This window comes from Hyalella azteca, unplaced genomic scaffold (genome assembly GCF_000764305.2).
Source record: "Hyalella azteca isolate HAZT.00-mixed unplaced genomic scaffold, Hazt_2.0.2 contig16209, whole genome shotgun sequence".
In the NCBI taxonomy this organism is placed as follows: domain Eukaryota; kingdom Metazoa; phylum Arthropoda; class Malacostraca; order Amphipoda; family Hyalellidae; genus Hyalella; species Hyalella azteca.
In genome coordinates this window covers 349,485-371,112 of record NW_025946036.1, presented here as the reverse complement: position 1 = coordinate 371,112, position 21,628 = coordinate 349,485, and the positions used below count along the sequence as shown (strand labels likewise).

The following is a 21,628-nucleotide window of genomic DNA, read 5'->3' as shown; positions in this document are numbered from 1 at the left end:
TGTAATTAACTAATTTCACTTGATATATTAAATTATTAACCAATATCATCTAAGCAACAATTCCGATTCAAACCGGTATTGAATTTTAGTATTATTGTGAACGAACATTAATTTCTAGGCTCCAATCCTTCTGTTAAGGACATGCATCATAACTGAGTAAATTGTAAAAGTAGCCAACAAAATAAAGAAAATCTATCACCTTGAAAACTTTCCAAATCAACGGCTTAGGTTATGAGCTCTCACGAGCCCCGAAACAGCGACCACGCGAGTCTATTGAGGTGCGAGTCGCTCTTCTCAGGATACACGTGATGGGATTTGCTGAAAAATTTTCTCGTATGAACATCAAGTAAATCAAGTTCGTATTGCGTCAATTTCACAGCGAGAGTCCATCTTCAATAAATGTATTAGATACACTAGAAGCCATATTCGTCACCGTCCAGTCACCTGCTCGGCCTTCAGTAGAGCGACATGTTCCGACCGAGATGATGGTCTAATAAGGTGTTATGAGGGAACCAGGGTAATAACGAACTATCACTAATTATTGGGTATTATTTATTGGTTATGTATAATATGGCAATCGAAGAGAAATCTACATTTACTCGAATGTAACAACAAGAAATACTGCAACCAAGTACACATTTTTTTCTAGCTTGGTGAGTTTTCTGCTAGACGAAGGGAGCATTGAAATTATTATGATGAATAATTAACAAATATTAAGTCCGCATAATTTAAATTAATTTCCAATTGCGATGGAATATTTGTTGACATATTGATTCCAAAAAAACATCACTGCATCCGGGTAGTGATCTTACACATAACTGTGAAAAAATACGCAGAAATAAGAAGCTCATAAACGTTCATTAATATACCTATATTAAAAATATTTACATAGATAACTTTTTTATTCGTACAGGAAGACATTTTTGGAAGAACACCTTGCTCCGGGCTAATAAAAACCCATAAAAACTACCTACGAGAAAAATAATAAGCTTTTGAAAACAATTGTAGCTAAGAAAAGAAAGAGTAACTAGTACCATTAAGCACGGAGCTAACCGTATTAATGTGGAGGAGCGCCAGCTCGACAGAAAGACATAGAGAATATTTTAAGTTCACCTCCCTCTTAATCTGCATAATGAGTAGTTTTCCAAGTTTTTATATTGAAATTAAATTTTGCTATCCATTACTTAATTAATACATATGGTAAACAACAATTCTATTAAGACATTTTCCCTAGAATATACCTACACTTGAAATGTCGAGAAAAATCATCCCTCTCTAGGGTGAGTTCACAGGATGATCAATATTGATCACGTTTCTGTTTTTCAGTTTTCTGTCGAATTCGTCAGTCAGTGATGGAGTATGAAAAGGAAAACAACGAAAAAATCTTAGGAACATCTTAAAATTAGATACATAAATAGACATATTCATTAAAAATGTGACCTTAATATAAGAACTGCATAAGAATCACATTCTAAAGAGGCTTGCGAATACAATACAATACGCTGGAAAGCTTCTCAGTCTCAGCCACAAGTAGACATGCAAAGTTCAGCCCACGTGCTGCTTTGCAACACATTATGCATTTATGGAGCTTACGAGTCACAGCTCAAATAAAGGCTGCACTAAAATTCATATTAATATTACAGCTAGGTACAAAAATAGAATTCATGACAACAATTAATTCGAAACAGCTCATATGCTGTTCTTCTCCCTTTTTGCAGCAACATCGATGCCAACTTTATGCCGTTTGTACGTACAATTTACATCATTAAGTTAAATTTTAACGGATTAGACAATTCCTTATTATTGGTTACACTTCTGTTCAGGTAAGATTGTTTACTCCCAAAAATTCTGAAAAGAATTTGTATTGCAGATACTTAAACTATTGTAACATTCTAGACGTCTGTAAATAAACTAAAAAAGGTAGAAATAAAATAAAAAAGGCCGAAATCTCAAACGGCTGATTCGGCAGCTGGCTTCTTGTAGGCGGTATCGAAGTCATCATTTAGTTTGTTGTTGTGTTGAGTCTCGTTATGCTTTCGCGGCGAAGCCTCAAGTGACGCAGATGGAGATCGACCAGAAGCACTGCCTTCACAATCGGCACTGTGAAGACTGTCGCCATCAGGAGATCTCCTCAGAAGATCAGGACTGTGACTCTGATGATCAAGGCCTGATTCTTTCCTCTCTGATGGCACAGTGTCATCAACCTCCTCAAGCTGATCGTCGTTTGAGTCTCGATCAACAGTGTCGGAGCCCCCGTCGGCATCTCCCACCTGCACCCTGATCGAGTCACTCGCTGAAGCGTCGGTCTCCAAGATTGAGGCCTCATCGATGGAAGCGTAACTGAGCACCTGGACGTTAGGAGTCGTGAAGATCTCATCGGCCAATACAGCGTTCGCCGACGGCATCAACTCATTTGGGACCTCAAAGTTGTACTCCGTTATTTCAGGATCGCTCGAGTCTGATTCATCATGATCATACTTGGAGAAATTCTGAGGATCATCATCAGATAGAACGGAGGTGTTGCAAGGTACATCAGCAAGCTCGGATTCTGTAATTTTAGCTCCTGGGTGAATTTTTTCTGCATCTTGATTACATTTTGTTTTCTCAAGAGATGACGAACTTTGACGAACTCCCGCATCTTGCTCGTGTTCGGCAACTGAATCTCTCCAACCATACGGACTGCCTGAAAGCGGCCGTATCATTGATGGCACATCAAACTCTTCGGGTTCCTGTTTACCTTCAGTGGGCTGGACAGTGACGTTAACAGTAGGTGGCGCGTTCAAATATTGCTGGAGACTATTAACAGGTTGTTCATCACCCGAAGGTTCATCATAAACAGGAGCGACCATCAATGGTTGAGGCATCGTTACGACAATGTGTGAGGGTGGATGAGTCTTAGACATGCTCATGGCTGGAGGTACGCTTTGAGGACGAGGTACGATCACCACAGAATGAGATGGTAATTGTTCACATGAACTGGCGTTTGGCTTGCATGATAGATTCATGGGTTGGCTTGAAAATACCTCTGATTCTCTCTCATCATGTGAAGGAGCCGACGGTGTCCCCATTTTAGTCATCGGGATGACAATAGGAGAGAAGTTTGCAGGCGAGATAGGTTGCCCTGTGTGCTTGCTTCTAACGCTCGGCTCTCGAACAACGAGACCATCTTCGTCATCTCCTTGGAGAAGAGACACTCTATCAGGCGCCGTGCGAGCGCTTTCAGCACGACATTGTTGAAGTCGCTCGAGTTTTCGAATGTTTTGCGGCACTTCTTCATCTTCGTACGATTGAAGGCAGAGGCTGTGCTTCTTCACGTCCCCTGACGACGCAATGTCCCCGCTCTGGAACGAGTCACCCTCATTTTGGAGTTTGCTGGTGTCGGGGGCGCTAGGGTAAGATTCGTTGAGGTTCAGCTTACTTTGGGATGGCTTCCCGCTATTCGCTATATTCAAAGACTCGGAGTTGTTTTCGTTACGGTCGGAACCGTCTTCAGGGATGAGATAGTTCCTCTCGGGGTCGACGTAGCGAGATGGCAGGGCCTTTTCGAGCACGACGGGCAGGCATATGGCCGCGTAGTAGGCGCACGTCAACAGTCCGATGATGAATAACATCAGCAGGATATACTCGAGCGCAGACATCGCCACCTGAAACACGGAAAGTATTAGATCAAATAAATGCAAACACTTTGAAGAAAGCAGAAATTGTACAGAAATGTAATCCGTTTAAAATAGTAAAATTTAATTATTATGAGTAACTTTGGCTTATAAAGGGGTAAACAAATTTTTTGAACACTTAGTTCTTCTGGTTTTGCAAATGCTAATGACCGGGAAGAGAAAATTGTAGCTGATAAATTTGAAGACAGGGCAATAAGCTGAAAATTTATTTCCCTTCATATAAATTCAAACACACCCATCTCTTATACGGTACCATTCTTGATAGCGAATGAATATTTCACTGTCAATTCCAATTTTGCCACGAACAAAAGAAAAATATCAGATTTAGAGAAGCAGACTCGTGTGATGCCGCATTACACTTTAGCTCATATGTACAATTGAATAAAAATTGAAACCAAAAGTAGTGGACTCGAAACAGATCTTTTGAAGGTCCAACAATAACTTGCATGTCAAGTTCCCAGAATAAATGATTTCAAACATGTTATTTCACATTGCGTCAACATATTCGTTCTATAAACGGTTTTAGTCCATCAATTCGAAAATACGGCAGAAGTGTCCTTTAGAAGAAATTATATCATGCGACTGGAGAATATCAGAACCCAAAAAATTGACACAGAAAACGGTTTCATTTTTGCTCGATAAAAGTTATGTATTCAAGTTACCAGCACTTCTATGAAAGTTTTTAATCTTCTGTACAATACTAATAATTAAGATCCGGTTGCTGCGTGGTCATCATGTACACAGTTTACGTGGTATCTGTAATACCGGCACCGGCTCAAAGTTACATTTAATTCTTGAGAATTGTTCTATCAAAACAAATAATTTCAGTGCCAGACCCGGCATATGATTCAGTCGATCTGCCAAACTTAAGTCAACTCGAACTGAAGGTTGCTGCACCCAATTGAGCTCATTCTGTGAGAAAGATTTCTGGAGCATTGAGCTCAATGCGGGAACAAGTGCACACGCGGAGGACAACTCAATACACTCAATTTATGGCTATCTTCTCAACAATGGCATCGATGATTGAAACACACGTACAACTTTATTTTCGAATAAGGATAATTTTTCTTTTCTACGTTTCAGTAATTGCAACAGCTGACAGAAACGCAACTATATCTAGTTTCATCACCACAAAGTAGGTAATTGTGGTAGTGTTAAAATAACCGATATCGAAGATTTTACATAAACTCGTAAATCGTTCGATATAAATTTATTCAAATAAATTGAATATATTATTCAAATAATAATTAGACAAAGGATAATGTTACTTTTTAAACAATTTCTTCGATCATTGGCGCTCGTCGTCGATAAAACTTAATCATGTTCTGTACGACCTAATAAACTAGATTATGCTCAAAATATACTACGATTCATAGCAGGAATAACAGGGTAAAAATAATCAACGAGTTGCCCTGAGTTTCGTGAAGTTCCTCAATTCAACGTCACGACCGCACGTCTCTCTTGCTGACTATGCAAGCAGTTGTTGATGACTATGCTGGTGCACCGCATCGCACGACTGCACAACCCCTTAAAATATAATTTTTACGTAACATTACGTACCCCTAAAACGTCTTCACTGCTAAACTAAACTAAACTCACTCTGTGAGTCAAACAGGGGAATTTAGACCTAAATAATCGTATATTCGATTACTCGTACATGAGTTCATATATACGGCATGGAATAATAAAATTCACAACACCAGTTCGTTACCGAACGTCTCGAACGCGTGTGTGACCAGCAGAAATATATATTGTTCTCTACGCTTGTTTTCGTATGAACGCGCCATAAAAACTGAATTAAAACGTATAAAATATTCGCTCACAAATTAAGGAGAGATTGAGTAGTTAACAACTTCCAGTCAGGGAAAATCCACAACGAGTTTGTTGGCAAGTGAATTGAAGCTTAATCATCCATCAGACCCATCACTCGGTCTCCTAATCATCCATCAGACCCATCACTCGGTCTCCTAATCATCCATCAGACCCATCACTCGGTCTTCGTATGAACAGCAGAAGTCAAGCATCTCTTGAAGCATTTGCCACTCCAGCACCTACATCCATCAGCTGAGAATTGGAGCCACTACCTTGTACGGCAAGTTACTCGACGCCATAGTGGCACTGCACGGCTGACAGTCTGTGTTTTTAGCAGTTAATTAGGTAAATGTTGAACTTGTTGCCCATCTACACTGATGGAATCTTCTCAACGTAAAATTTCTGCTTTATTTATTTACTTAACTGGCGCTCAAGTGCAGAACCTGAAAGCGCATAATTCTTAATTTTAGCATACTTTTACAGCTAACAGTTTTTATAAAGGGTACGAGACAATAGTGCACGAGTGTCTGTTTGTCGGAGTTGCATGCATGTAGGAGACTTAAGCTGCCGCGGCTGCACAAAAACTTGTGCTGAGTATTGGGGATAAGAAGTTATATTATTAATTCAGGTACGCAAATGAACTGTTTAAAATGGATTGTTTAAACAATTCACTCTTGTTAGGTCTTGCAAATATTTATAACTCACGGAGGTTTATACTATATACTTCATTAGCTTATCAAAAAATTATTAAAGATTTCATTCACTACGCTAAATTTTAAGTTCATTCTGCGAAACTGAATTCAAGCGCGCAAATGAGTACTGACAATACACATAAAGTGAAGGTGAACTGCAAAATATTTTGAACATGCAAAACTGAACTGACGAGTGGATTCATGACAGAACACAAAAAATTAATTTACGTAGGCTAATAGAAACGAGCGCTCCTGCAATATCAAGTGGCGTACCGATGTAGGCAGAGAATGGGGGTGTTAATCTTTTCAACATTTATCCTAATTCCTGAAGCTTAAAGCAAATTTTAAAAGCGTTATTTGCATTTATGCTAAATAACAGTCAAAATAAAAATTATAACATCTAGAATTCAATTACTTGATAAGTAACGTCTAAATAACAGGGGGCTCAAGTTAAAATATAATTTAAAAGGCTGCAGAATGTAGTTTCTCTATATATTTCGCATTATAGGACGGCATATTCTCAAAAAATAGCACTCAAAAATTACATCAACAAACGAGTAATATAGCTTGGAGATGAAGTTAAAAGCTGCAACGGGTTAATTTCATACAATGAAAAAATATATACATTAAGCATTAACAGAGAATGAGTAACTATATATGATCGGAAGAATAATACGTTCCAGCTTCATGATTTGCTGCAACGGATGGATTTCATACAACGAAAAGATATATATACATTAAGTATTAACAGAGAATGAGTAAGTATGATCAAGGGAATAATACGTTCCAGCTTCATGATTTGATGTAGTAAAACGTTCAGCATGCGGGCCGTTCAGTTCTGTATCGATTGCAGGCGAACAAACAGGTTTAGGCCGCGGGGAGCAGGCATAGATGTAACGGTGGTCGCTCACTGCGCAAGCCTTGCAGTATCATAATTATTCTGTATCCGCAGATAAATCCTGTATATGAGATAAATGATAATTAATAATTACTTCTTGTTTGCACATCAAAAGGCTGTCGCGAGTGAAAAAACATTTGACTTGAAATTAAGTAGGAAAAAATATACCATACAATTGATAATACAAATTTCCACAAAAAAATTACTTAGCCTAGTAAAAAAGAGCTATTCAGTCCAATTTAAAAGAAAACGTCCGTACACCATCTTGAAAAATTTTTTTTTGCTCGCAGCGTGAGCTTTGGGATGTGGCTTTTAACGTCCATGGTCGGCGCTCCAGGCCAGTTCCTGGAGCTGCGAAGTTCAGCTGAAGTATCGGCGCATGAGGCAATACAGTTCAAGAAGACGACAGCAATATGGGTGTTATCCATGTGTGTAAAAGAGAAGAAGGGAGGGAGCTCAAACAAGAGTGGGCAAAAATACGTTAACATCATAGTTTACGAAATTTATATGTCCTCAGAAGCGTTTTTTAAATGCAATAATGAGAAGAAATAGTATGTCTCCAGAAAAAATTTTTTAAATGCATTGCAAGTTGTTGCAGTTACTCTTAAATTTAACGTCAAATTCAGGAATTTACACGAAAATTTTTACGGTAATATCAACATTTTAAACACAAACGAATATGAGTTGTCAGTCAGGGAAATTTTATTTGAGATGTGAAATTCTGGTTTTCCAATTAGGTAAAACAAGTCCGGCGGAAATTCGAAAGTTTCCTCACAGAATCTCTGGCGCAATCACTATACTCTTCCCGCAAGATCACAAAGGTCGACACGCAAGAGCGCGGTGGCTGGCGTGTCTCTATAGGAGAATCCTACGGACGGAAATGAATGGAATTGACTCTAGCTCAATCCAAACGGTGTATTGCGATTGCGTGTGTTAAGCGTGGATGGCTTAGGGAAAAACTTGAGAGTGATGCCGTCTTTGTGGAGAGCAAGTCAAGAAAAACATAATGTTGAGCTCGGTAAAAAACCGTTGTGCACTATGACTCATACCTAGAATTAAGTAAATTAGTCGTTATATTCAAAGAAGCATGTACTCGCAACGAGAAGAAGAAGGTTGTAAGGATACCAGGTAAAGAAAAGAAAAGAATCTAAAGGATCAAAATTCTCAGAATCACACAGAACTCGAACTGAGGAGGAGAGAGCGTGTATGTTTAGGTGGCGCACGATGGCATCGCTGCTGCAGCTCACAGCATCACAACACCTTCATGTGTCAGCCTTGACATAGAACAGAGACACGCATACACTTCTGAGGCAGTGGATCTGTCACTGCAACAGAGACACGCAAACACTTCTGAGGCAGTGGATCTGTCACTGCAACAGAGACACGCATACACTTCTGAGGCAGTGGATCTGTCACTGCAACTGAGACACGCATACACTTCTGATGCAGTTTATTAGTCACTGCAATGCTCTCTGACACCTTGCGATCTCTTATCTTGCTGCTCTTCACTAGATTCAAAACACAGAGATGCATCTTACATAGCCTCAATAGGGCCGTTCTTCTGTACGTGACATCGGCACACAAGTGCGTTGAATAGGATTGTTCTTACACTAAAGTGCTGACAGCATTCCAGACGTAGCGGTACAAACAGTAAACAAAAAGAGAAAACACCTGTAGTCGCGTAGTGTGTCTGATGAAAGATTCAACTGACGATTAATGAGCTGCACTGTCAGCGTTTATTGTGTTTAAAGTCACTGTTAACCTCGATTTTTTTTTGTCCGACGTTCTATTGCAGTTCGATGATCAAAGCAAAGTCTTAATTAGGTACATGCACTTAAAACTTGCACAAAAATATACTTTGAAAATTTAAGATTTAGACCGACTTTATATCAAGCGAAACTGTACTATACCTAACATATAAACGTATTTCCATTCGTTTATTGGCGACACGAATTCATTCTGAATATTTTCATTCAAGAATGACTCCAACACGAAGAACATATAAATGTTTAACTCGTCTTTATAAAAACAGAATTTATGTGATATATACTACAAGGATATATACAAGGATAACAGTAAGCAAGGTATGTGAGAAGCTCTAAGCAGTCTTGAGTTGCTCAGTCAGCAGCAGACGCGCTTATTCAAGTTGCAACGTTTGTGGTGAGCGCAAGCCACCGACCGACAGGAAAGAATGCATTAGCAGCAGTCAGAACGCTGACAAATTAACCATACAAAATAACACCATTTAAATAATGACACCATTTAAAAATGACACCATTTGAAAATGACACCATTTAAATAATGACACCATTTAAAAATGACACCATTTAAATAACCAGCTGCAGTAAGAACAAAAATTGCAAGACTCTCCCAAAAGTTGGACAGATTTGTTGAAAATTGACAAACCTCTATATGAATTAATTTTTTCAGTATGATTGTTTAGAATGTGTTCTTACCGATTATGAAATAATGCATAACACTGCTCACTAAAACAAACAAGCAAACCATCTTTGTGTACGAAAATTTGAGCGTTTGTTAGTATGGGAGATCAGCTTTGAAGCTACATTTAACTCAAGCATATATGCAAGAGGTACACAATGCTTTAAATGAAGCTATTAAACATATTGACCCAGGCGACGTATTGTACTAGGACCAGCGTTAGAATAGAATAGAATAGAATAGAAGTGTCGGCACTGAAGAAATAGGCCCATGGCCTGTTGCCGATTCTTGAACTTTTCGTGACTTGATTCACAAGGGATCCGGCCTTTGGAACCCGATCTTTCCATAACTAACAATTGATTGAGATAGGTGCTGGACTTATTACCTGGGGCCATACTTTCAAAACTCGCTAAGTGAACGTAAGTACTTACGACTTATTTTCTTGTCTATGATTGGTGGATTTTGCTAGATAGGCCGTCAATAATTGGCTGATGAACTTACGATCTCTAAACTTTTTTGAAAGTACAGGCCCTGGTCCGTAATTTGCTAGGCATTTTAAGACTGAACATATGTTCCTGCATAGCTTCGTCTAGTCTGTTCTTTTAGGCGTTCATACTCGGAGCGTCAACGATGCTATCGTTGATAAGTGCAACGTAATAAGTACAACGTTGCACTTATTACAAGTGAATCAGGATAGAGTCTTCTTTCCGCGTTGTGGGCTTAATAACAGAAAACACTAATTTCCTTCCAAGAAAATAATAAGGTAAGGAATCATTAAAAAACGCTGTAATGCATATTAATGGGAATAACAAAGCCGTATTCAATGTAAAATTTATAGGAGTGCAAACATTATCCGCAGTCTAAAATACCAACTCTGCGCAAGGTCATAACTTAGATATTTTGCATACACAAAAAATATTCATATTATAACTTGGATATTTTTGCACAAAAAAGATTATGCTTCTTATGTGATGCTCAAAGCGCCTTGCGATTTGCTGATCGCTTGAAATCTTCAGTTTTTGGTGCTGTGATCATAACCTGTTCTATAACCTTGGTATGGCATGGCAAGTGTAGTCCGCAATGTTTCCTAAATTTTGTGAGCGTTAAAATCAACCAAGACTACAAAAATTGACTAGAAAACTTTGAATTGCAACCCCTAAGGTAAGAAGCGGTGAATGTTGGACGAAACCTGCCTAGCAGTGCAGCAGCAGCGTAAATTGCATATTGGTATTGAGTTTTTGTAAGAGTGTTTTAATAGCAAGGATTTATGTGCGCAAAGGGTTTATAAGACGATAAAATACGTTTAAAAAAAATTAAAATAAAGTACACACTAAGGTTTTCCCCGTTCAACAACAACACGATAAATGATACTTCGAGACAGCGCACGAGTAGCCAAAATTTATTCAGTATTTATGAGCCCCCATCAGCATGCATAGAGGGTAGGATAAGAACACCTTAGGTGCTTGATTTCTCTGGGCACTTATAGCCTTCATAAACATATGAGTTCGGAATTATGAATCATGCCCATCAGGAACTTTGATATAACAAGAAAAGAATTAAGATAAGATTAAGAGACCGAAGTTAGCATATTCTTACCCACTCAACCCTGCACCAGCACTCACATGAACGAATCGCTATATATGAGATTTAATATTCACATTCATACGAAAACGTGACATTAATACTAACTTAAAGTTTCCACTGAATAAAATATTGCTGAATGAACACAAATAAAGTCTTCATCACAGTTATGCAAGTGTCCGATGGATTTATCACAAAATTCAGGGAGCCGAATCAGCATAGAAAAATTTTTACGTTAGGAAGAGGTACATGCCAAAGAATCCACGAAAATTTTTGCTAGAAGCGAAATAATTCATGCGCGCAAAAAATGAAACGAATTTGTGTCATGATTTCCTTGTTGAACGAAAACCCTCTTTCAACCGTAGCTTGACCATGAGACAGGAGCATGAGCATCTGCACTACATTCCAGAGCTTCTTGTATGTACCTACTCTTTGACAGAATGGCATGCCAAAAAGTGTCCAGTCGATCAGTAGTTGAAAATGCTTGAAACTGTGCGTTCAGTTCACTGCAATGTTGTGATTCATCTCTAAAGTTGCACATCTCATTGCACAACATCATCCACATCTGTGTAAGGGAATCTCTTGGCATCAACAAGCAGAGTGAGACAGTTCTTCAATCATGTCTTGTCGGCTTCCTTACAGTCCTTCTTGATGAAGACTTTTGGCACCAGCAATCTCAGGTTCCTACCAAGGACACACTTGATAGGGCTCTTGTCCAGTAGCTTTCGGACTATAGCCTGCATGAAGTCCCAAGCTCGTATCTTGAAAGTAAGAACTTGCAGTGCACTTGCTTTCTTGTCTGCACGCTGTTTTTTTATCGCGGTCCTGGCCATGTAACCAACATCAACCTTATTGAGGGAAATCAAAACGTCTTTTGTTCCATGACTTTCCAGGCCTGGACCTTATTGAGGGAAATCAAAACGCCTTTTGTTCCATGACTTTCCAGGTTTTCCATGAACGGTTCGCACCCTGTAGGTAGGTGTTAATGACAAAAGAAAAAATGGAGAAATGGTCAATGCTTCCAAATTTCATAATTTTCTTGCAGGTTGGTCCGGTGCACGTTACCAGGGAAGAAATTCCTTACGATTTGAAAATCCTGTTCTGGTCAGCATATTGAAAATAAAGTAAATTATTTAAAGGAAGAACCCATTCATGTCCACATTCACCATGGAACTCCAATTGAAGTCTTATTTTGAAAGTTTAAAGAAATATTAACTTTGCTTTTTGGAACTATAAGCTACATTTAACGAAGTAAAAATCGCACTTTAGTTTATTAATATAATTCTCCCCTCCCCATTTCTTAATTTCTGATAATTTCATAACTGAACATAAAATTTCGTTGCCAGACAATATTCTGACGCAATATTTACGATTATACATACACGTGGGTACGCCTACCTATGTATACAATTATATGTCTATCGTGGGTACACGTAGGTACCTCAGTTTTTAAATATTTCCAGAGCCACGCAAATGGACCAAACATAGATACAAGCACACCTCACAAACATATTAAATAGCTCAGTAGCGACAGCTATGTTTCCCATTAATCTAAATGATGCATGGCAATAAACCATGACACTGAAGTGACTGTGACGTACATACACGCATGGCGCCGCCACAGGAAGTGATCTCGACGCTGCTATGTGCAGGGGTGCAGATAACACACGTGTATAGAACGTAATAATTCGAGAGCGAGTTATTAAATTACTTAAGTTATGAATTTAGTTGAAACTTCTGGGCTGAGAAGGTGGAATGGGGGTTAAAGCGATGTGGTGTGTGTAGGACGCGAGCGTTGGCTTGCTTATAGCGTGGGAAATTCAATTAGGCGAAGAATTCGGCGTCACTGCGAGGGTTAAAGGCATAAGTGTGCGTGGTGGCGACGTATATAAGGAACGTATAAAGTTCGCGCCAGAGGGATTCTTTGTCTGCAGTCTACGGACGTCGCGACAGCCACGTCTACGTGCCTGTGGCCTAGCCCTTTCTCGAACATTAACGGTAACCTTAGTTTCCTTAGTATTTGTTTGGGACGTAGCAGTCCCAGGCCACGATGGATCGCCGCCTCTGATTATCGTTCATCCGCCCTCATTTGGGCCACCTGATGCACGATGCTGTTGTTCGCTTCTCGCCGCTGGTAGTGTTGCAAGAAACTTAGACTCATCGAGTCAGCTACGATTACTGCATGAGCATCTACATTCTACAAGCGACGGCTTCGCTATATTTTCTGTAAGGCCAATATCAACGCAGCAGCTGCACCGGCCGTTATTCATTTGCAAGACAACCTGAGAAGCAACCAGAAGCGCAGCGATTATATATCCAGCAACGCATTCAAATAACGTCTAGAGTACTGTCGGACACATCAGCAGCAGCAGTACGGCCATAAGCTTACGGCAACGGCACTCAAATCGAAACCATCACAGCCATTTTGAACTACGGCCTTTGGCAAGTCACGGTCATGCGGAACTCGAGATATCTTTCGGGACTACTGTTACAGAATTATGACAGCGGTACGGCTACTTGAAACTATACGACCTTCATTACGACAGGAGAACTTTGTGATCGAAACGGTGACGACATTGCAACCGCATACCACTACGGACCAAACAACACACTACGGACTACAACCAACGCACTACGGACTAACGTTTTCCGGTAAAGTAGGGAAGTTCAAACAGCGGTTAGAGACTCGATCGAAGTGCTCCATTGAATTCTTGTTGAAAGTTCAGAGTGGTGTTTGCAAAGGGATTAAAAATCAAGTTTCTGAATTTATTTACATGTCTTTTGCAGCAGTGATTTTGTTAACATACGATGTGCCTTGATTTAATTCTAAATAAGTAAGTGTTTCATTATAACCCTCGTGTACTCTTTTCGCCGTGACAAATTCCTATAAAGAGCCTTAACCTAAAACGTGCCTTATTGACTGTTTCGAGCCAGAGACGCTACCAATATTAACGTATCTACAAGTACAACGCAATATGAGTGAGAAGAAAATATAAAATAGAAATACAAATAATAAATAACAACAAACAAAACTGATTTTATACACTCGCTTACATCATGAATACCTGCTGCCCAACATGTAACCAAGAATTTTAAAAACAACGAAAAAATCCACTTAAATTAACCATATACTGTATATCTCTATTGAAAACGACTCGCAGAGCAGATTCACCATCAGTTAAAGAAATGCACAAGCCAACTATAGAGGAGTACTCGCAACATTCACCATATGTAGGTAAATATGGCGGGACGCATACAAACACATGTAATATACGAGCGGAAACAGAAACCTGCGACCAATCTAACAATGGGAGGAGGGCGCCACAACAAAAAATGACAGGAAACTGATGATTAAAAGATTCATATATGCATCATGACTTAGTCCTACTTGAATGAGTACTTAACGAGGGCAAACAACACTAGTAATATGCTACCATGTGGATAATTTTATTGATCAACGTGATCAATAAGACAGTTTTCAAGTTGCTCTCTACTGAATTTCTCACAATTTAACTCTTGGATAAATTTTCAGCATTTAAATTGATTCCACGAAGACAAATACAATTAAAATTATCTTAANGCCATGAGCCTATTTCTTCAGTGCCGACACTTCTATTCTATTCTATTACACAAAACAATAAAGGCAGAATAAGGTAAAAATACAAGAATAAGCCGTTGTGAAATGCCCATTAACAGAGTATCTAATTTAAGTCGAGTCATCACTAAATTGCTTATCAATAGCCTTATTCTACGACACATTTAACATAAGAGCATGTCTATGGAATAATAAAACACGCACAATTGTCCCTCATAACAGAAGCATGAGAGGTAATTAACACTGTTGCTGAAAAAAAAAACAATTTTGTGACTGAGTGACTTGCAAAAATGCGTGACACGTGCCAGCTGCGGTCGCTCGTAACCAATAACTGCTTTTTATATAAAGTTGATATCAACTATCAATCAAAACAAGAGCCCGCCACTATTAGTCGACTATGATTACGTGAAGACGTTATTAAAACAGATTTATTTAAAGTTGATATCAACTATCAATCATGACAAGTGCCCGCCTATTAGTCGACTATGATTACGTGAAGACGTTATTAAGACAGATTTATTTAAAGTTGATATCAACTATCAATCATGACAAGAGCCCGCCTATTAGTCGACTATGATTACGTGAAGACGTTATTAAGACAGATTTATTTAAAGTTGATATCAACTATCAAGCATGACAAGTGCCCGACACTATTAGTCGACTATGATTACGTGAAGACGTTATTAAAACAGATTTATATAAAGTTGATATCAACTATCAATCATGACAAGAGCCCGTCTCTATTAGTCGACTATGATTACGTGAAGACGTTATTAAAACAGATTTATATAAAGTTGATATCAACTATCAATCATGACAAGTGCCCGCCTATATTAGTCGACTATGATTACGTGAAGACGTTATTAAAACAGATTTATAAAAAGTTGATATCAACACTTACACATTGTAAGGATGTACGCGTTAATTACTTACATTGCGTACAGTAAGAATGATTTATTCTGAGTATTGAACTCACGCTGTAAATTTATCATCATTGAATCTTGGATGAGCTTCAGCGTGCTTTACGTTGATTGGAAAGCAGACTGTGAAGTATCTTCTAGATTCTACGAACTGACGATGGAGCTGGACTCTTAAACGTTTTCTATAAAGATATGAATTTTTGTGGACTATTCTTTGCTTTTAAATTTTTAGCGAAGTATCTTCTTTAGTAGATGGGTTACGTTCTGAATAGGCGAGTGTAATAATTTTGGACACTTTGTATGTGTAAGCGTTATAGGCATTCTACCAAGAAAAATCAAGAGACATAAAATATGGGAAAGTTAGACGACCTGCACGTATTACGTGCGCGTATAGGGTATTAACTATGTGTTGAAATTTGTTATGTTGCAATATTAAAGCCGTCCCGAAAAAAAACGAAATTTTCGTGATTGTTTTTAAATATTCTAGGATAAATATAGCAAACCAAGAGTTTCAAAGATATCAAAAGCAAGAAATTAATTGTGAATAAGTCAATAGAACCAACGCGGAAACGAAGGTATAGCTATCGTTAAAATAATCTCGATTTACAAGTAACAGTGCAACCTCTGAGTCGGTACGAGTTAGGGCAGAGATCATCATTGATGCATTTCATCATTGATGCATTTTATCACTGGAACATTTAATCATTGACGCATTTCATCATTGACGCATTTCATTCTTGAGACATTTCATCCTTTACCAATTTAACATAACCTTACCAAATTGTTGCTTTTGTATTCAGAGTTCAATATTAGTAAACAATCGAATGAATATTCAGAACGGAGCTAATTAGATCATTATGCACGAGTGTGAACTTCATTCAGGCACGTAGGCAGCCATGTTTGTAAACCTAGGTACAGTATACAACATTGAACGACGTTCACTTTCTAATTGTTGTCAAAGAATAATTGCAACAGAACAAAGCGTTAATCTTGCAGATACAGTTAATCATATTCTAGACTAGAGCCATGCCGAATGGGGCAAATTTTTTTAGATATTATCTGATGTCACATTGAGGGTTCGGATAAATGCTCTGTATTGTTATAATGTACTTAGGAATTAGAAGTGGTCACGTATTAGGCCAGGCAATAACCAAGTTTCGAGAAGTTGTGCTGTGAATAACAGACGCACTTCAGCCACTTATGCAGACTGCAGAGGAAAATATTTATGGCATTTTGTCCTCGCTGATGGCTGGGGAATAACTGCATCAAGTTTTTTCCAACGGTAGTGCAAGTGTAAATTTTTTCGTTCATTCATTTAGTTTTTGATGAAAATGACGATGGCACAACAACATGTTTAATACAGTTGTTACCGTTTAAAACGTCCGGGTTGAGCAAAGTTTGAAAAGAAGTTGTCAATAATATTTTCCCGCTATAGGGACAGGTGGGGTGAGTCGAAAATCCACTACATCAAATCCACTACAAATCCACTACAAAATCTCAAAACGAGTCAAATTATATCAAGTAAGTCCAACAAGCTCAGCTGCGTTGCCCAGGAAACACTTGCCACCAGCGCCATCGCGGACATGAGTAAGGAACAAATTACGCAAACAGGCATAATATATCAAGTTCTTTGAGCAATTTTAACGGAACCATTCTTGCTAGGTACTGGGTAGTTATGAAACACAGCTGAATGTAGTGACGAGAAAATGTTTGCCTCCCCTTCGCAGATGGGACAGGGAGACACGACGACTCTCAATGCATCGTGCTTGAGAGGTACGGCAAGCAAAAGGATGATCGTTGGTGACCGCAGCCAGTACCTTAACATAATAAGAGCGCAAATACTTGCCTCTTTGATGATGCGATACAATAATAAAACTTTCAGACAGCTTTTGCAACGAAATGGTGATGGCTCACAAGAATATAGGGCAACAAACGCTTCAAGAAAATATCTTGTGCCCACACTAGCGTCACTAGGGGTGGCTGCACACCCTCACTGCATGGTGTCGATACGAGTACTGACTGAGTCTGAAGAGTGAAGACTGAATCGTGCCGTCATTCCTTCAGAATTTAGAATCCTCTGTAATCATTGGGCCTCGACTCCGCTGTTGCTTGAAGTTCCTGGACATTTTGCTTACCGTGCAACTGCAACATTGATCAACAAAGTACATCTCAAATTCATTACATCCCCTGTTATAGGCTTATAGGATGTTGTATCATTTCATTCGAAGCTGCAAATACCGTTGTTAATTAAGTGCAATTCTTCTCAGAATCGCATAGGACGTTAGCAATGTGACTGAATTGGACGATGACCAAATTTATCCTGTCTTTATAGTATTTAGGAAAATAGTGAAATATTTTATTTCACACACGTTGATTTCAATATGTAAAATTATATTAATACATACCAACTTCATTTTTTCCTCTAAGACACTCCTACCAGACGCAATGTACTAACTTATCACGTCCCAGGTAATATTTAGCCTCTAAAGTCTAAATGTATCCTGGATACGCGCTCGGTCAACCCCTAAATGCGATGGGCTGTATTTGTGATGGCAGCTGCAGGGACACTGACCAACAAACACATCCACGAACTTAGACAAACACAACCACGAACTTAGACAAGCACAACCACAAACTTAGGCGAACACACCCACAAACTTAGACAGACACTCCCACAAACTTAGACAGACACTCCCACAAATTTAGACAAACACAACCACGAACTTAGACAGACACTCCTCAAAACTTAGACAGACACTCCCACAAACTCCCACAAACTTAGACAGACACTCCCACAAACTTAGACAAGCACAACTACAAACTTAGACAGACACTCCCACAAACTTAGAAAGTCAGACCCACAAACTTAGACAGACACTCCCACAAACTGACAGACACTCCCACAAACTTAGACAGACACTCCCACAAACTTAGACAGACACTCCCAAACAATAACCTCTGCAAATCAGGGCATGAAACGTCAAAGGAGGCGCTCATCTTACACTGTGGACAAGTCCCTCTGGTGTTAAGCTTTTCGCCGGGTTGCCGACAACACGCAAGCGTTCAATTGGATATTCTTCAGGTGATGCCTCGTAATGTCGAGGGTGCTAATCTTCCCATACAGATTACCTAACTCATCAACATTGACCTTAAGAGGCTCGACTCTGCTACTGAACTGCATAGCAATGAAAACCTCGTAGGAAGCCTTCGAGTTGTAGCGTATCACTTGGCTTGCTCCAAGGAAAAACATCTGAGAGTTTGATTGGCCATTTCAAATATTATTTCCATCGATGGTTATGACGAAATGAGTTTATTTGTCTGTTCACATTTTTAATTGAATGATGTCCATCTATCCGAATTTTCCTAACTAGATTTCTTCCAAAGTGAATACCTGTTTCCGAAATGAAGATTCGAGCTTGTAAGTGCGTGTTCAAATAAATATAGTGACTGACTACATGCTCATTGCTCAGTGTAAATACATTGTTTTTAAAAAGTAATCTGAAAATAAACCAAAATAGTAACGAACATTTATATTATTTGTAATATAGAGCGAATGTAAATAATAACCTTACTCTCTTGAGTTTTATAATATTGAAGTTTAATTGCACTTCGAAATTCCTCCTATAACGCACAGCCACACATGCACACAGGAGCGGAAACTGGAAAAGCGAGGCAGTCTCTCTCCCGTTATCGAAGCGTCCATTATCTATTTATTACCTGCCGTAGCAGCATGAGCAATCACATTCAAACTCTGCAATTTAAACATAGATAATCCTATTCAAATTATGCATCCCAACTGCTTTCCTTAAAAATACAACCCCCGAAAACGATGAGCCAACGCTAGGTGCGCCATGCATGCATGCATATACATGTATATGTAGCCATAGTATAGTATCTTCGGCATTGACGAGGCATGTCGACGATTCTTGTATTTTTCTTGACTAAACTGGCCTTTTGATCAAATCTTTTCAACGGACGGTAGGTTTAGAATCGTTTCTAGATTTCAGTTGTTCCGTAGGATACGAGGTATTTCAAGACTAAGCATATGCTCCTGCATGGCCTTGTCTAGTCTGTTCTTGAACGCGTTCATACTCGGAGCGTCAACAATATCTTCATGGATAAAGCTGCCGATCAGCACGTATGCCATCTGGGCCTATACTTTCAAAAAAGTTAAGAGATCGTAAGTTCATCAGCCAATCATTGGCGGCCTTTCAAGCCAATTCCACCAATCATAGACAAGAAAATAGAGTGTAAGTATCTTACGTTCACTTAGCGAGTTTTGAAAGTATGGCCACGGATCGCTCCAATATTGGCGGCCTTTCAAGCCAATTCCACCAATCATAGACAAGAAAATAGAGTGCAAGTATCTTACGTTCACTTAACGAGTTTTGAAAGTATGGCCCCTGATCGCTCGAACGGATTTCCAATTTATTCTCTCATGCTAATATTGACTGAGCAACGGCTCAAAATAATCGGTATAATTGAATAAAATATTTTCAGATACTGATATTATTTATATATTGTTTTATTGGTGGTAATACTCTAAATGGGATGCCTTTAATTTTTGCGGTAATTATATTTTCAGATACTCATATTATATATATGGTTTTATTGGTGGTAATACTCCAGATGCGATGCGTTTAATTTTAGCGGTAATTATTGCAGTGGTATGAACGCTTTTCATGTTAATGGTTGGTTTATCTCGTCAAAATGAGGTCAGTGCTCGCTCAACAGTCTTCAACAATATTGAATTTATGCTTTTAGGCAATGCTTTATAATCTTTTTAGCAAGTACTTCTTTGTGGTCAAGAACAGTCGTCACGTACCACTAAAAATAAATATTAACCGACGTTATCAAATTATTTACTGAAAGTATAATATTATTGTATATGATATGCTAATAAGTTGCATATTATAAGCCAGTATGCTGTATATATGTAGGAGTGTACTGGCTGCCATCTGTTTCAAATGTGCTTTATTATGTAATCCTTAGTGATTATTATTTTGGTAATATAATAGATATTTATGATATATATTGTTAATATTAAAAATATATATTTTTAATATTTATTATATTAATAGGTATTATTATGCAATAAAGAATGACTCCCTGAAATTGTTCATGAGTTAAAAGGTGTTCTAAAAAGCTTTCACGTTGTTCCAAGGCAAAACTATTCCTGTGCTTAATACAAGTTGGCACCCACTGTCATCAAGTAAGCTTTTTGGGTCAATCAATGAGTAAAGAACCTTTAATTTAAGTGTGAAAAATCCAAACATTGGTTCGAAAAAGTCGACATTATAACTTATAAGTGAATTGGCGGTTTGATCTTGCTATAGGAATTTTGCCCATCGATACGCGGCATATAGCCAAGGATAGATCATTCTTCCACGTAAATATATATTTTAATATTGACACAATCAATAAATTTGCAATAATTAATATTGACACAATCAATTATACCTAATGGTATAACTGATTGTGTCAATGATGCAGGGCAAATGCAGGGCAAAGAAGCGGGCGTTGCAAGCATTATAAACATGAAAGGACATCCAACAAGCAATGTTAATGAGGCAGTAATTTTTTATTCAAGTTGCACCATTTAGACTAATATGACCATTATTATATGGGTGAGAAGAAATATATTTTGGCCTGATGTAACAACGAAATCAATGGATAAATGAGTAATTTTTTTCACATCGAGATACATAGACAGCAATCAGAAAAATGATATTTAGTCTTGAATAATTGAACATGAACGCAAATCGTAAATGTATATGAGTTGCTTTTTATTACTTTTGAATAAAAATGTAGCATCGAATTATTTATTATTTCCATAATACACAAAAAACTCGTAGATGGATTCTAAGAACTATTTTTGGAAATGTAATAAAAAAGTACATAGGAGCACTCGCAGACTCTTGATGTAATGCAATGCAAACTAAATGCTTTTATTCAGCTTAAGCTGCGATCTAAATTCAGGTGCTGACTTAATATAGCTTTACGTTGCACAGTATATT

At 38.3% G+C, this 21,628-nt stretch overlaps 1 protein-coding gene across 1 annotated transcript; it reads right to left on the bottom strand.

The window, feature by feature from the left end:
* Positions 1-535: 535 nt before the first annotated feature.
* Positions 536-17,616, bottom strand: LOC108680354. The gene is made up of 2 exons (XM_018169159.2): positions 17,458-17,616; positions 536-3,644 (listed from the first exon to the last, which is right to left on the bottom strand). The coding sequence occupies exon 2, from the start codon at positions 3,636-3,638 to the stop codon at positions 1,950-1,952; it is 1,689 nt and encodes a 562-aa protein (XP_018024648.1). The 5' UTR covers positions 3,639-3,644; positions 17,458-17,616; the 3' UTR covers positions 536-1,949.
* Between the last annotated feature and the right edge of the window lie 4,012 nt (positions 17,617-21,628).

Coding starts and splice junctions, on each gene's coding strand:
- LOC108680354 (XM_018169159.2), bottom strand. CDS start 3,638: ATGTCTGCGCTCGAGTATATCCTGCTGATGTTATTCATCATCGGACTG.